Genomic DNA, 17378 nt, shown 5'->3' with positions numbered 1-17378 from the left:
GATATGTGCCAGAAAGCTGTGCTGTCGCACTCCCCCAGCTTCTGGCTTGGGCCACTGCAGACATGTGGCTGCATTACCTGAATCAAAAGTGAATGCCTGTCCAGTTGTTTCTCAGTTTAATTTCTAGAGCTTAGACTAACCCAGGGGTGGGCAAAATGCAGCCCAGGGGCTGGATATGGCCCACCAGGCCATTCTAATTGGCCCTTGGGGCCCCTAAAAAATTTAGAAAATTAATATTTATCTGCCCCGGCTGACTGTCATGTGGTCCTCAATGGCCTGCCAAAACCAGTAAGTGACCTTCCACCCAAAATAATTGCCCACCCCTCGACTAACCTGCAAAGACTGAATTGTTTTAGCCTTGGGCTTTTTGACTGTCTGTACTTAGCCATGGTGTTCACAATCAACAGGCTCCAAGTCTTTAGTCTGGGAAGGATGTTTGGGAGGTGTTGTCTGGAAAGAATGATTTTCAGGGGTGACTGCTGTCTCACATCCTAAAAAATATTCACCCCACCTTTGTCAGGGGCAGTTCTGCTGCAGTGGTAATGCACACCAAAGTATATACCAAATGAAAAGGATGTCAATTGATTGTGATGTCCCAGTCAGGCAGCAGGAGCAGATGAACTATCAGATGATAAAGAACTAGTTGAGGCAATATGAAGTCCTTGCAAAGCAGAGAGTGGTGGTATCGTAAGATTCATGTAGCACTGAGCATTACATAATAACGGCTGTGGGAGGGGAGCTTAAGGGCAACTCTTGTGACAGAATATGCAGAAAAGGCTGATGTACTCAATGCCTATTTCACCTCAGTCTTCACAGGCTAGGTCAGCTCCCAGACTACTGCACCAGGCAGCACAGTTTGGGGAGGAGGGGAGCAGCCAACAGTGTCAAAAGAACAGGTTAGGGACTACTTAGACTAGCTAGACAGATACAAGTCTATGGGGCCAGATGGGTTGCACTTGGGGATGATGAGGGAGTTGGTCCATGGGACTGCAGAGCCACTGGTAATCATCTTTGAAAACTCATGGTGATCAGGAGAGGTCCTAGATGATTAGAAAAGGGCAAGCTTAGGGTATATGTACACATGCACGCACCACAGCAGTGGGTGCTTTGAAAAGCGCCTGGTGCTGCAGCACATACAGTTGTGTAAGTGGTGAAATGCACATCAGCGCTGAGAAAATGGCAGCAGAACACTTTTGAACTAAAACACATTGGAGGTGCTTTAGCTCAAAAGCACACCACTGCCATTTTCTGTGCGCTGATATGCATCTCACCACTTATACAACTGCATGCGATACAGCATAGTGCCTGTCAACTCGTGTGTGGAGCAGACTTAATTAATCAGACTTGATTAATCAAGTCTGCTCTGACATGCCAGACCTCTGATGCATCCCTGCACAAAAATATATGCATCTATGAAAGGGAATAATGAGGATCCAGGGAACTACAGACCAAGTCAGCCTCACCTCAGTCCCTGGAAAAATCATGAAGCAGATCCTCAAGGAATCCATCTTGGAACACTTGGAGAAGATAAAGGTGATTAGGAACAATCAGCATGAATTCACCAAGGGCAAATCATGCCCGATCAACCTGATTGCCTTCATAGTGAGAGGACTGGTTCTGTGGATGAGGGGAGACCAGTGGATGTGGTGTACCTTGATTTTAGCAAGGCTTTTGATAACATCCCACAACATCCTTACAGGCAAGCTAAGGAAGTATGGGCTGGATGAGTGGACTGTAAGGTGGACAGAAAAATGACTGGAGCATTGGGCTCAGAGGGTAGTAATCAATGGCTCAATGTTGGTATCAAGTGAAGTGCCCCAGGGGTCGGTCCTGGGGCTGGTTTTCTTCAATGTCTTCATCAACAACCTGGAAGATGGGAAAGAGTGCACCGTTACTAAGTTTGCAAAGCTGGGGGGAGTAGTAGATATGTTGGAGGGTAGAGCTAGGAGTCTGAGTGACCTAGATAAATTGGAGGATTGGGCCAAAAGAAATCTCATGAGGTTCAGCAAGGACAAGTGCAAAATCCTGCACGTAGGATGGAACAACCCATGCACCAGTACAGGCTGGGGACTTACTGGCTGGACAGCAACTCTGAAGAAAAGGACCCGGGAGTTCAAGTGGACAATAAGCTAAATATGAGTCAGCAGTTTGCCCTTGTTGGCAAGAAGGCTAACTGCATACTAGGCTGCACTGGTAGGTGTGTTGCCAGTAGGTCCAGGGAAGTGATAATTTCTCTCTGTTTAGCACTGGTGAGACCACATCTGGAGTGCTGTGTTCAGTTTTGGGCCCCCCACTACAGGAAGGATGTGGACAAATTGTAGAAAGTCCAGCGGAGGGAGACAAAAATGGTGAGGGGGCTCGGGACATGACTTCTGAGGAAAGACTGAGGGAACTGGGCTTATTTAGTCTAGAGAAGGGAAGACTGAGAGGGGACTTAATACCTGCCTTCAACTACCTGAAGGGGAGTTCAAAAGAAGATGGAGCTAGATTCTTCTCAGTGGGGGCAGATGACAGAACAAGGAGCAATGGTCTAAAGTTACAGCAAGGGAAGTTTAGGTTAGATATTAGGAAGAATTTGCTCATGGGGAGGGTAGTGAAACACTGGAACAGGCTACCCAGAAGGCTGGTGCAATCTCCATCCTTGGAAGTTTTTAAGACCTGGCTAGACCAAGATTTGGCTGGGATGATCTAGTTGGGGATGGTCCTGCTTTAAGCAGGGGGGTGGGCTAGATAACCTCTCTTCCGACCCTAATTTTCTATGATCCTACGATTCTAAGTGCTTAACATACATAAGAATAGTCTTGTGATAAAAGTGGAGGAAAGTGGTCTACCAAAAATGCACGCCTTGTGTTTAGAGCTGCACAATGAACACTGGTGAGCCCCATATGAATCCTGCTGTAAGTACTTCTGGAAATAACATAGAGCTGTAATAAACTACAGAAGCCTATGAAAGCAGACCTAGTATTTATTCCAGCAAAAGGGGTTTATTTTTCCTCTCTACTTTTCACTTAATAAAATGAGTCAGTATCTGGATTTATGGAGTAAAAAGAGTCTGGGGCAGAAAACCTGAGGCTGCCTAAAAGCATATTCTCTTTACCAGTAACAGGCTATATAATCATTACTGCACATATTTTCTCCCCACAGTAGAACAGAGCTTTCTACTCTTGACTGTGTGCAGTCTTTTATATTCACCCATTTGGATAAATACCAAGAGATTATTTTAAAATCTATACTGTGTAAAATCAAAATGGCTCACCCTTCTCTTTTGCCCTTGATTTCAATCTGCTGGGATAAGTCACTACGATATTGCTAGTACAGTCAATTGTTTTAACTATGGTTCTCATTCCCTGCCCTCAACTCACAGCCATGCCTCTCAGAGATGTGTCCCGTGTATCATTTTGATGTCACACATCAATGCAAGAAGCTAGGGAGTCAGGGATCTCTTATGACTGCACATGAATGAAGATTAATGGCCCTTCATGCTATCTACAGTTACTGACATCATGCAGGGATGCAGTCTGTGGAATCTAGAAGTTGGTGCATGGACCTCTTCTTCCTCCCTATATCCTGTAAACGGTTGGTAGCAATCAACTGTGCATGGAGTTCCCCATAGTTTACTTTTCCAATGCTATGTCCAGGTCATCACAATTGGTACTTAAACCTAAAGATCTTACCTTTATCCACCCATGAACCAAGGAAGAAGTGACACAACAAATGACATTTTCCAAGTTTGAGAATTTTCAATGTCCTGCTAACATGGTTTCCAAGGTTTTAGAAGAGAAAACCACTGGAAACGCTTGAAGATGTAATCCTCTCTTTCCCATTTCTCCCCTTTCCCTTCCTCTTTATTCTGGTTTTTTGTTTTCGGTCCTTCTTGCTATTCCCTTCCCTCTACATGAGTCAACTAATAAACAAAGAAATATAGTCTAAGGAACTGGTCAGCTAGTCTCTGGCATCAGATAATTTTAGGATATTTGTACTGAATTTACATGGTAAGATAGTGTGACCTGATTTTCTCAAGTGGCTCCTGTCTTCTGTACAATATTGCACATCGTATTATCAGTCTACAGAGGGGATTCCATTAGGTAGGAGGGGATCAGCTGTGGGCAATAATGAAGTCAGGACATCAACATTCCTGCATTTGCTTTCATATACATGATCGTAAAAGGAGGTTAGGAAGAAAAGTCATTAGTGCGGATAAAATCAAGTGAGATGATAAACTGTATACAAGAGAACAAAGATACATATGTATGGCAATTCTACACCCTAGCATGAAGCTGTAATTGCCCAAGTAGCAGTTTAATCCAAAAACAATTCTGGAAATAACTCTCCTGGAATCCAAATGATTAGTTAAGCTGTCTAGCACTCTGGAAATTTGAGCCCCTTGCAAAGTAGAGTTTTCCACACACTGGAGAATATACAGTTTGGATACCTTTCTGAAAATAATCAAAAGGAAAAACAATTTCCGCTCTCTGAGCCTGCAAATTCCCCACTTTGACTTGGTTGCAGCTTACTCTGTTCACAGTGTTTCCCGGTGTATCCTGGTTCACAGAAACAAACCCCAGTGACTGGGTCACAGCTACCATCGCTGTTACTGCAGACACATGCATTTTCACAGTGCTGTCCCCAGTGGCCGGTGTCACAAGCTGCAAAGCAACATAACATATACCCAAGAATGAACTTCACACATGAGATAATAGGAGAGTTTGCATTCAGACAGAGGAATATGAAAATACATACACTGGCCAATGTTTACCAACTTGGATGCTTCAATTTAGACCTGTTAGGCCAGATCCTCAGGTGTGATAAACTGGAACAACTCCACTGAAATAAATGGAATTATGCTGATTTACACCGGCTGAGAAAATGGATCACAAACAGATAAAGGCACCTATATAAAAGTACTTTAATAATCAAAAGTGCTGAGTACTCACAAATATTTACCTTCCTGGAGAGTAAATACCAAGTATTAAAGGGCTCTAACGTAGTAGAAAGAGGTGTAACAAGAATCAATGGCTGGAAGGTAAAACAAGACTATTTTAAATTACAGATAAAGCACAACTTTTTAAAAGTGAGAGTGATTAATTGGGAAATTCTTCATTACCTGAAGGCCTCAGATAAGGCCAAATGTCTTTCAGAAAGATATCCTGTAGTTGAATATGGGGGCCTTGTTAAAAGATAATTTTGGGTAGCTCCAGGAGCTCTTAACTCCTGGTTTGTCTACACTTTAACAACTTAAGCGGTTTTAAGCACTTGTTATGCAGCTAAAATTTATGCAGCTCCACGGCAGGATTACCTCTGACTTCTACTAGCCAGCTCCTGTTCCATTAAGATGTGGCCACTCCCCACAGATGTGCTGCCCAAGCTGAAGTCCTCCAGTATCCCAGGATCTCTCACACTGCCCTTAGAAAAAGGAATAGAAGCCTGTCCTGGCTCACCAGCCCCCTAGTGACAACTCACAGCTACAGCTCCTAATCCTGGCCATGCTCCCCAGGCCTCTAGTGGCAAGTCCCAGCTGTCAGAGAAGGTGTGACCGCTCCAAACATCATGCTAGCGCTACCAGCACTCAACATTTCTGCGGCTCCCAGTATAAGGTGTAACAAGGCCCCAAGTTACTGAGTTGAATAGAAGGTATAAAGAAATGCAATGTTATGGCCTCTGTTATGCAGGAGGTCTGAGCAAATGACTAGGTCCTCTTTCTGGCCCTAGAAATATGTGAATCTATGGATTCCATACAAAGTCAAAATCTGGTCTTATTTGGGTGACTCAGCATAAATTTACATCCCTAATCTTGCATACTTGTGTTTGTAAATTTTAGGCAGGGTTATTATATTACATACAGATTACTTATTCCTGTGCACCAAGACATTTTTCATTTTAGTAGAATTTTTTCATTTGTGCAAAAATATTACTGGAGAAAAGCCACATTTTCTAATTTTCCATTTGTGTTTTCCTCAACAGAACAAAAAGGGTTTTGTTTTTTTAGAAAAAGGATAGTTGCCTTCTCCTGAAAGGAAACAAGAATTTTTGGAAATATTTATCTAAAGCATTTTCTGCCAGAAATAAAAAATTCCCTAGAGTATTTTACACTGAAAGAAAAATATTTTTTCTTTTGAAATTTGCCATGAAACTTACTTCATCATAATGACTTGGAAAGAAGGTACAATTCAATTTAGGTACAAATATTTATATTGTCTTTCAGATTTTTAACAAGTAAACAGTGATTTTTTTTCCCTAAATTCTTGGGAAAGTTTCAAAATTCCCCCAAATTTCACCCTCAATGGAAGCCGTATTGTCAATATTTACCAGAACAGATGGGGGAAAAATCACCTTTTGCTTTTAGACAGGTTCTGGATTTTTCCCCAAGCCAGAAGAAAAATGACTAACATTTACAAATTGAAAAGAAAAATTTGCCACAAATTTTCCTTCTCGTGGTCAAAAGGCACGTCTTTTGCAAGTGGAAGTAGAAGGAGATTTGCTATAGTTGGTTACCAGTCTGCTCTAACTCCAAAATTCACATAATCCTTGTAAAGTCTTTCAGACATGGCACATCTATATGTGCTATTAAAAGGCAGCAATAAACTCCATTGCATATCATTCTGGAGTTTATTGCTCCCAGGTGTGCCGTTTGAATGTGTACCAGGACCGGAGCATGCTAAACTGGGTCAGCGCAGCCCAGCTGGCAGCAGGGCCCAGAGGTCAGCTTGCCAGCCTGGAGCTTCTCCTGCCCAGCTCAACATGCTGCAGAGGGGCTGACTGGGGCACAAGGGTGCTTTGAGGCAGGCAGCCCTTGCACTGAAGTACCATCATGCCCCTGCCAGCTGGGTCAGCATCTACATTTTATGCTTGGCATAAAAAAACCCTCATAAATACTTGTACTTACCCTGCTGTTGAGTTTATTAGTTTACTGTGGTCTAACAGGGCTGCATACATAGATGCTGAGATGTTTACTGCAGAGCTAATTAGTAGGGGCGTGCAGAATGGGCCTTATTCAATTCAGATTCAGCCTGACTCAGGGACAGCGATTCGATCTGTTGATTTGGACCACTGTCCCTGATTCGATTTGACCGAAACCAAATCTGATGATTCAATGCTGATTTGGTGAATCAGCAATTTGACACAGGCGCAGCTTTAAAAGTTTTTCTACATACCTTGAGGTAGCAGGGGCTCATGATCGCTGCAGAGCTGGGGTGGATGGAGCATCCCACAGCAGTGTGGGGGGCTCTCCAGCATGCTCGGCAGTGAACTCAGAAGTGGACCAGAAGTATTTCTGGTCCACTTCCAGGTCTGCTGGGAAGTGTGCTGCCCCCCCACCCCCGCTTGGTGATTAGCCACAGGGGGACCCCAGGTGCACCCCCAGACTCAGGAGGCACCAGTCACCGAGCCTGGGGGCACAGGTCCCCGTCCCCCCCTGCCACCACACTCCCAGGTAGATCCAGGAGTGCTACTGGTCCACTTCCGGGTCTGCTGCCGAGCACACTGGGGATTCCCTGTGCTTCTGTGGGACACTGCATCTGCCTCAGAACCATAGCATTCACAGCCCCTGCTATCTAGAAGTATGTAGAAAAAACATTAAAAGCTGTGTTTATGTCCGTATCGCTGAATCTATTTGAATCTCTCCAAATTGATTTGGAGGGTTCCGATTCAATTCAGAGAGATTAAAGGGTCCTCTGATTCAATCACTGAATTCAGGCCAAATCTCCGCTGAATCAAATATGGGGCCGAAGCTTTGCACAGCTTTACTAATGAGGCAGCTCCGCAGTAAACATCTCATGTAGATGCACTCACTGTCTACCAAGCTGCTCCATGAACTTACTACGATGTTGATAAAAGTGAATAACAACACCCCCCATAGTATATATTACTTCAGCCAGACATTTTGTAACGTGCTTTGGTTCCTATATTTGATACCTTAAAAGAACTACCTTGATGGCAGAGCTGGGCTTAGCATTTTGGAGGGCAGCTTGTGAACGACTACTTTGCCATTTCTCTTCCTCAATTACAACCAGCTTTTTCTAGCTGTAATCACACCATTCAGCCTGGGGATTGTGGACCGTTAGGTAAATGGACTCCTAAGATACACTCCAAATTTCACCAATATATGTTGTATTAAGAATATATATGTTAGTGGAAGCTTTAGATTCCCCCAAATCCTTAGGTTGGATACCTGGGGTCCAGAAGCCTGTTCCTAGGTACTAACTTGCATTAGTTTATGTTTACAACACTGTATCCACAAAAAGAAGTGTTTGTTTGCTTGTTGGGTTTTCGAATGAGGGATAACAAAGACTTAGAAGGGGGAGATTTAACAAGGGAAACAGCGGATTGTTAGACAGGACAGTATAAATGCTGTAAAAAGGACAACATCTATTCCCTTCTCTAGTATCAATGTGGAGAACAACAATGAAGTGAATGGCAAGATACTCGAGTGGAACTGGGAAAAGAATTTCACTCAGATTCACAAGTTAAGGAGTGACATTATACCTCAAGACCACGTCACTCAATTCTTGAGATAAACCTTCCCCAAACAAAGTGAAAGATTGAGAATTAATCTAAAAACTAAACTTTTGAACATGACAAAGAATACTGGCTGTCAGTCAAAATGCTGATGGCATGGACAGTCTTGGGCAAATGGATGCATAGTGTTGAAATAATTGCTTATATCAACATTTTGTGCTTCATCAGTCATCCTTTTCAATAATATGAACATAAATAATTAAGGATTAATACCCCCTGGGCTGTATAATCCCATAAAGACATGGTTTCAGAAGCAATAAGATTAGCAAAAGGATATTACAAAGTTTAATAGCTGAAGAACAAACTGAACTGATTCCTCTGATTTTCAGTTAAGTTTCTGAGAGACAGCACATAAGATCGATGAAAAAATGTTTGACTTACAACGTTTGCAGTCATAGCCAGTCCAGCCAGGGGGACACATACACTCTCCAGTAACATGGTGACATTGAGCATTGATATTACAGCTACACTGCAACAAGCAATTTTGCCCATAATAACCATAGGGGCAGGCTGAAAACAGACAGACAGAGTTTTTTACTTATGGATTAACTCAAGCATTTCATTTCAAACAAGCGAGTCACAGCTTAACTTGTCCTTCCACCTCTTGAAATGCATTAATTGAACAAGGAAAACAGAAATCAAAGTGATTGAACTATCTGCATTACACATACTAAGGGGGGAAAAAAACAAATCCTGTAAGTTGTTGTCAACCAGCTTTGGAGTTGTGCCTGATTTACACTGCACAAAAAAATAGCACTTAGTGTACTTCGAAGACACACAGATCTCCAGACTCATTTGACTGAAACCTGAACCAGAAGTTGACCACTAGGTGTACATGCTTCCATTCTCACCGAGCTGAGGGAGGGGGGAGGGGGACATGGCCAGGCCCCAGCAGGCCTGAGTAAAACTGAGGAGGGGTTTAAATCCCTACATTGGCCTGCAGGGTTTGGGGGGATTGGGGGAAGAGGGAGTATGGCCAGACAGGGGCATGGTGGGACCCCCGTGGTGGGGGAGAAGGAGGAGGAGGAGAGCCTTGCTTGCCGCAGAGTTTCCCTGAAAGCCAGGAGCAATCTGGCCACACAGCTCGGCTGCCCAGCTCCGGAGGGGGACTCTTTCCCCTCCTCCTCCCTCTCCCTCACTGCCATCACCACGGGGCAGGGAGGGGGCTGTGCAGTGCTGGAGGGAGACTGTTCCCCCTCCCCCGTGCTGCTTCAGGCTGTGGAAGGGGGCTCTGTGTGGTGCTGCCCAGCCCCAGAGGGGAACTCTTCCCCCTCCTATCCACCCCCTCCACCATGGGGGGCTTTGTGTGGTGCTGGATGGGGACTCTTCCTCCTCCTTCCCTCTCCGCCACCGCTGCCACAGAGCGGGGAGGGGCTGCTCAGCCTGGCCAAGCCTGAGCTGCAGACACTGAGCTGTGAATGCTGGGGAGAGCCCCCCTCCCCACCCTGCAGTGGTAGCAGGGGAAGGAAAGGAGGGGAAAGTGTCCCCCTCCAGCACTGGACAGAATCCCCTTCTCCACCCTGTGGCAGTGGGGCAGAGGGAAGGAGAGGGAAGAGTCCCCCTCCAGGGCTGGACAGCACCGCACAGAGCCCCTTCCCCCCCACCTGGCAGCAACGAAAGGGGGGCGAGGAGGGAAGGAAGGGGAAGAGCCCCTCTCCCTGTCCCATGATGGGTGGGGGAGGAGGAGGTAGAAAGTCCTCCTCTGGGGCCAGGCAGTGCCACACACAGTTCCCTGCCACCCTGCAGTGGCAGGGAGGAGAAAGGGAAGGAGGAGGGGGAAAAGTCCCCCTCCCACACTGCACAGAGCCCCCCTGAAAACCCCTGTGGTAAGGGGGGGCAGGACCAGGGGGAAAAGTCCTCCTCCAGGGCTGAGCAGCACCTCACAGAGCTCCCTCCCTGCCCTGCAGTGGTGGGGTGGGGTGGGGTGCTCCACCGCAGTTTTAGCCCCCCAGTGGGGTGGGTAAAATTTATGTCTTCCCTGCCCCTTAGCCTTAATGGGGCCATATTGGAGGGCTGTGGTCCCTGCCGGTGGGACAGGATAGGGAGGGGGGGCAATAAACCCCATCCTGGGCACCATGATAGAAGCTGCTGCCCCTCCCTCTCCCCTCACTGCTACAGCAGCAAAGGTGGGGGGCATGGCTCCCTTAAGGTGAAGGGAGCAGGGGGAGGGTTACTTTCTCCCTCTGTTGCTTCTTCCCCCAGGGAACACTGTCTGCCAGTCCCAGCTGCTGCCTTTGTCTCGGCTTCTCACCTGCAGACAGGCATACCTCACTGTGGAGGGGGGGAGGGGAAGGAGGAAAGAATTAACCCTCTCCATGCCAACTTTGCCTTAACAGTGCCATGCTGGGATGGGTCTGGCCAGTCCGTACCCCTGCTTGGGCTAGAGAGTAGAGGGGTGGGGCCAGCCCTGCTCTCTTGAGCAGAGAGCACAGCCCAGGGCTGCAGAGCATGCTGGGATGCTGGAGGACTCTGGTTTAACTTAAACCGGGAAGGAGCCTGGGACAGAAGTTGCATAAACCAATTTGGCCCAAATCAGTTAAGTCTGATACTACATTCAACTGGGTTTATTTTAAACTAGTTTTGGCTATTTTGACACTGGTTTATGTGCACTAAACTTACGTTCTGTTATAGGTTTAAACCAGTTTCTGATCACTTAAACTGGCTTATATGTAACTTCTGTCCCTAGTCTTGTTTGGTGCCAGTCCTTGCCTCTGATAGATCCGTAGGAGGGAAGGGTAGAGTTGCAGCTTACAGACTAGCTAAATCAGAGATACATAAGCTTTTGTAAGCAACAGCTTACTTCAGCAGATGCTAAGAAGGGAGTGCAGGGAGCAGAGCTTTTAAACAGAAAGCAGTAATTTGAATAGGGAAGGAGGAGGAAAAGGGAGGGGGCACTGCTAAGAGCAGGGTCATCCATGAGGGCAGTGAGCTGGGGCGACCACCCCAGGCTCCCGCACTTTGAGGGGCCCCAAGGAGTTGGGCAGAATAGATGCAGTGCAGAGCTGGGCGGAGTGGTGGCCCCGCATCCAGCTGCTAGCTACTCGACCCCCCCCAGCCGCTGACACCACCACTGACAATGGTGGTGGCAGCTTCTTCGGGTTCAGGGCCGTGAGATCAGAGTGGAGGTGGGGCCCGGCATGGGCTGATTTGCCCAGGGCCCCGCACCCTCCTTGGGTCACCTCTGGCTTAGACAGACTAGGTGGGTAGAAGAGAGGAAAACAAAGCAGTAAACCCATTAAGGGATATAGGTTTTATAAAAACTAATCCATGTAATAGAATAAGAATCCATCATCTGTTTTAACTATAATTGTAAACTGTTGCCAGTTTAAACCTGCATTTGAATCAATGACCCAGACTAAAAAATGTACTAAACATTTTGCCAGTCAGTAGCAACTGCTGTACACTCACTGAGGCAGTTTTACCATCATTTTTGAGTAGCTGTTTCCATTCTTGGTAATCTCTTAGACAAACACAATAAATCCATCGGAGTCATTTTTTAAACGTCAAACGAATTTAAAAGTTTAAAATGCCTCAAAATATTTATCAACATATCCTAATATAGCAAATGGATCATAAAATAACCAGAAAGTAAAAATCCTTTTTTTTCTCTATCAACTTTTTCTTTTCATTGACCAAGACAGTTTGATGGCTTACGTGTGGAGCAGGATTTCCCAGTGTATCCCAGTGGACAGTCACAGATTCCAGTCTCCCTGTTGCACTGACCTCCATTCTCACAGGACTCGCAGAAGAACTGACAACCTACTCCCCACAAACCTTCTGGGCAATCTATACAAAAAGAAAAACAACCATTTTATTTCTCAAGATAATTACAAACGTACACTGTTACTTAAGGGAGTTACGTAAAACAAAGTTGAGCTGTTGAGCTGCTAAGAGAACCCTAAGGTTATCTCTCTAGATCTGTAGCACTTTCATAAGAACCCCCACTTCCCCTCCCTCCCCCCCACAAAAAAATCATCCTAATACTGTACTACAGCTTTTTAAGAAAACACTTAAACAGAAAATAAAGGCTGTTGTCCAGTTCCCAGGACAAAGGACCTGTGTGTTCAAGGTGTTTTTCAGTACAGTAAAACAGAAAGGCTTGGATATATCTGAAAAATAATTTACTTAATACAAACAAGAAGAAACAGATCTGAAACAGAAGAGAGTTTTGGGGCAGGAGGTTCAGGATAAATACACGCAGAGAAGCAGTCACATATTTAGGAACTATATACTTCACTTCCAGTAGAATTGGGAACAGAACAGAAAGAAAGGAGCTAGATACCAATGTTGGCATCGGGGAGATTTGGAAGTTTGGTTTAGGCTGATGCCCTATTTCCTCTGCCCCTTGGGCAGTCTTCTAAAGACGTATCTTCTCCTTCAGAGAATGTTTGTCAAGTTTGAGGAATTCAGACAGGATCACATCTAGCCTAAAATTTCACGTATTGTCAATGTGAAGGAGGTCATTAGAAAATGAGAAATGAACGATTTGAGCAAAAAAAAAAAAAAAAAGAGAGAGAGAGAATAGCAGCGGTTCACTATAGTTTTCTATAGAGATTTCCATGTGAAAATGCTTTATAAATATTATTGACACTGTAATAGAGTGGGAGTGTTCTTGTAGCCAGGATGGTCCAGGGAATACTATACACTAATCCACCTGTATAGTTGGTTAAATAAATAATATTACTGAACAAACTGTGCTTTGAAAATATTGGTGAGGCAAAGAGTCAGTAGCCACAACTGGCTTCCCATTGGATTGATCCTCATCACCAGAGCAACAGTAGAAACTCCAACAACAAGCTTTCTGGGGGCAGCAACTCAAAGATCCTTCCCCATCCTTCCACCTTGTTTTTACTGTTGATTTAATTATTGCTCCTTCTTCCCTTTGTTTCTTTTCTCCCTCACTAGCTGACCACATTTTCCCCTGTTTTCCTCACTACTTTCAGTTGACATTTCCCCCTGGCTGCATATAAGGCACTCTGCACTCAGCAGCTCAGATCTGCTGACAGGCTTGAATTCACCTTAAATTTCAAGCCTACTACAGCTACCGAAATGTCCCTATCTCGTACCAACCTTGTTCATGATATAATCACTATTGCTACTGGCAAGCCTGTTGGCAGTCCTAGCAGAGACATAATGGGACTAATGAGCAGGGTGTGCAAATTATAGTCTGTTGTCCACAAAGGGTTCCAGGAGGTCTGGATGAAGTGAACACAATGCTAAGACTGCTGTACTTCCTCTCTAAATAGAGACTGTTCCCTTGCAGCCATTTTATGGGCCACAGAATAACGTAACTTTCTGCACTGCCAGAGTAAGACTTGCTCTGGCAAAACCCTGTGTAGAAAACATACCTTGACCACAGGCAGGTCCAGTTTTTCCAGCTGGACAAAGGCATTGCCCAGTCTCTGGATCGCATGACGCTCCTCCACAGCTACAGCTTTGCCTGCAGTTCACACCAAACTTCCCTGGGTTGCAAGCTGTTCAAAAGAGGTGGACTGGGGTTACTGGAAAACATTTTTTTGAGATACTAGATGGCATCAACACCAGTAACTTTAAAATAAGCAGGGCTGGGAGAAAGTGATCTATGTGAGTGTCACGTCTCAGTGATTTGTGATCTTTAATTAACTGTGCAATAGAATTTTAGAAAACTGAGCCTGAAGCTTTAAAAGGAAACAGCTAGTTACTTGAACCAATAAATAGAATTATTAAGTATACTCAATCTTTTATCCTGAGTTGAGGTGGCAAGCAGAGTAATGCTGCGCTTGCTTTCACCTGTCCATCTTCGGAAGTTGACAATATTAATGGAAAGAAAAATAGCCTTTTTTCCAGCGATTTAAATGAACTGTCAATATTATTTATCTTTCCAACTCACTTCCCATTACAATGGGAATCGTGTAGGCTTTAGCTGATCAAATGCATTTGTCACCTGTATTTCATGCAAATGGACAAAAAAAATCACCTCTTTAAGCTTTGTCCTCTCTGCTATATCTATATTTGCCACAGATCTAACTCTTCCAACCAGGGAACAGAAAAGGGGTTCTTCTTACGTCTAACAGTTAATTGTGCTGCCTAGTAGGGCACTGTTCCATTTCAGCTTGAATTTCGAGGGTTCTACAGAAAAGCGTTTTGTTTCAAATTTTATCTTAATTTGAAACAGCTGTTCCGTTTTGCTTTGTTGAAACAGTGAGGCTGTTTCAATGCTGTTTTGATGTTTCGCCCATTAACTATAATGGGGAAGCTCGAAACAGCCTCTCTCATCTGGAAGGCAGATTGGGGCTGCGGGCCCCCAATCTGCCTGCTAGATGAGAGAGGGAAGCTGGTGCTGCCACCTGGGACTGAGGAAGGGAACTGAGCCCGATTGCTCAGTTCCCCTCCCCAGTGCTAGATTGGGCTGAGGGTGGGAAGTCAGCTCAGCTGGGAAGTGAGTTGGGAAGTCAGCTGGGCTGAGCTCATTTCCCAAGCCTGACCATCACTCTGGGGAAAGGAACTCAGCCCAGTTGGGCTGAGTTCCCAATGCCAGCCCAATGATTGGGGTTGGGGGAAAGGAATTCAGCGCAGCTGAGTTGAGTTCCCAACCCCAGTGCGACCATCACTCAGACCAGGTGAGCTGAGTTTGTTTCCCCAGCCCAAACATTGTTTGATCTAGCTCAGGGGTTGGGAACTCAGCCCAGCTGGGCTGACTTCCCACCCCCAGCCTGATCATAGGGCTGGGGAGGGGAACTGAGCAATCAGGCTCAGTTCCTTTCCCCAGCCCCACTGCAGCATTTGGGAGGGGAACTGAGGCTGCTGTGATCGGCTTCATGAAGCCTGGCAGCGGGAGACAGGGAGAAAAAGAGCTGTGCTCCCGGCTACTGCTGGGAGCACAGCCCTGGTTCTCCCCTGTCTCCCAGCACCTTGCTCCTGGCTTCAAAACTTGTAATGTTTCAAAATGTTTGAAATGTTTCAACTAGCCTCGTTTTGTTTCGAAGCCCTTTGTTTCGATTTGATTTCACTGTTTCGAGCTCGAAATAAGTCAAAACAGTGTCAGATCAAAACAGCCGGTGAAATTTCACACAGCCCTACTGCTTAGATACATTTTTAGCCTCATTTTTAGCACAACCAGGGATCAAAGTTACTGCTAGAATCATCCCTTATAGTTTCAATGAGAATGAACCTATTTACACCAGTAGTAAATTTGGCCTAATATCAAGAATTCTAGCATCTGAACATGGTTTTCTCATGGGTGAATTTCATCTTCTACTTTAGACCCAAAGACGAAAGCCCTGTGTTTGAAAGCTTATTTAAATCCTTGGACAAATCCGGGGTTGCTCACTGTGCACAAACCACACAGAAAAAGGGGCTATGGCCACCGTGCCACAATCCTGGATGTCAGTGAATTTTCTGAGCAGTTGCTGGAGCTCTGCACAGACCATGAGCTCAATGAGCTCACTGGCAATCAGGGCAGTCTTCTCAGTGTCTCTGCTTTTGAGTACCTCCAGAGCCCAGGGGGTGAGGACTGCTGCTGTTTACCCTTCCTCATTCTTCAGCTCCACAAACCTGCTAAATGCAGTGGCAAGGGAAAGAGGAGAGGGGACAAGTGTCCATGGGGATGCTAGCCCCTATTTTCATGCAGTACTCGAGGAGCCCAGGGGCCAAGCATTGGAGCTCACCCTCTCTTTTTTTCCTGCCATTGAATTCAGCATGGGAGGAGGGAAACAGTTAACCAGCAGTGGTGCCCACCCCTGGGTTTTGGAGATGCTTGAATGCAGGCACTCTGGGCAGACCTCTCATGGACCAGATGGTGAGTTCAAACCTCATGGCGTAAGTGAAGCTCCAGCTCAAAGAGCTCACTGTACATGTAGCACACAGCCAAAAGGGTGCAATAGCACCACCATGCTCCCTTGGATCCACCTCTGTTTACATTTATCCCAGCCATGCAGTTTGTCTAATAAAAGATCACCACACAAATCCTTGACCCTCTACTGTTATGCTTCTTATTGAAATGTATGTCCAGATACCTACATAAATGGCACTTTTCTCCATGGAAACCAGGTGGGCATGGATGCTTGCATTCTCCTGTCTTGTAGTCACATAAAACATCAGAGCAGTTGCACGTCAGTTTACAGCCAGCTCCATAAAAGCCAGGCGTGCACTCTGAAAAGAGAGTGCACACAGAACATGTGCAAAGAAAGGAGCAGCTGAGAAAACTGAAACAAAAGTCACAAGATAATTTGGCAATAATATCTGAAACAAATATAAACCTTAAAAGGAAATACACTGAAACTTTTAGCTATGTTGCTGACTACTAATATTTTAGCTACTGCATTACTGTTCAAATATCAGCTAAATAACATAGCCACATTCTGGATGAACAAATAAATTAGTACAGATTTCAGGGTACCAGATTAAGGGCGGTATAAGGTATTATACCAATAGTAACGAGCAAGAAACATCTCTCTCAAAGCAAAATTCTGCTTTGAAATACTTTTATGAATCCAGTACAAACAACAGTGGGAGTTTTATGTGTAACTGAGGATTGAATTTGGTCCTAATTGTCCTCTGACTTAAACTAGTTCAACAGGCTACATTTCAATAGGATTGCAACAGCTGTAAGCTGTTGTTAGCTGTTTTTGTACACTTCCATCTCAAAGCATTATATGTATAAAGTACTTGCACAATAGGTCTCCAATGCATGACTGGGGTCTTCATTACAAAAGACAGTGAAAATAATCAAGATATAGTTTTTACGTGGGTACAAAGGGTACAAGAAGTGCTTGCATTCACAAGAAGAAGCTGTTAAACACAGGTAAGGAACGGGAAGGTTAGAGACAAAAAGCCCTTTAGGACTTGGAGCGAGGGGGTAGCAAAAGCACCAGTCACAGGGCTCA

At 45.1% G+C, this 17378-nt stretch overlaps 1 protein-coding gene across 4 annotated transcripts in view; it reads right to left on the bottom strand.

Annotated features, from left to right (window-relative positions):
- LOC109308411 (multiple epidermal growth factor-like domains protein 6) overlaps positions 1-17378 on the bottom strand; it is a 291549-nt gene that overhangs the window by 48121 nt on the left and 226050 nt on the right. For all 4 annotated transcript variants that reach the window (XM_019532693.1, XM_019532694.1, XM_019532696.1 and 1 more), the window contains 5 exons: positions 16513-16644; positions 13863-13988; positions 12169-12300; positions 8896-9024; positions 4515-4646 (listed from right to left, as the gene is read on the bottom strand). In XM_019532693.1, the coding sequence (XP_019388238.1) occupies positions 4515-4646; positions 8896-9024; positions 12169-12300; positions 13863-13988; positions 16513-16644 (651 nt within the window). The remainder of the gene's footprint in view (positions 1-4514; positions 4647-8895; positions 9025-12168; positions 12301-13862; positions 13989-16512; positions 16645-17378) is intronic.

Source organism: Crocodylus porosus, unplaced genomic scaffold (genome assembly GCF_001723895.1).
Source record: "Crocodylus porosus isolate Cpor-Errol unplaced genomic scaffold, CroPor_comp1, whole genome shotgun sequence".
NCBI lineage: Eukaryota > Metazoa > Chordata > Crocodylia > Crocodylidae > Crocodylus > Crocodylus porosus.
This window is presented reverse-complemented; position numbering and strand designations above follow the sequence as displayed.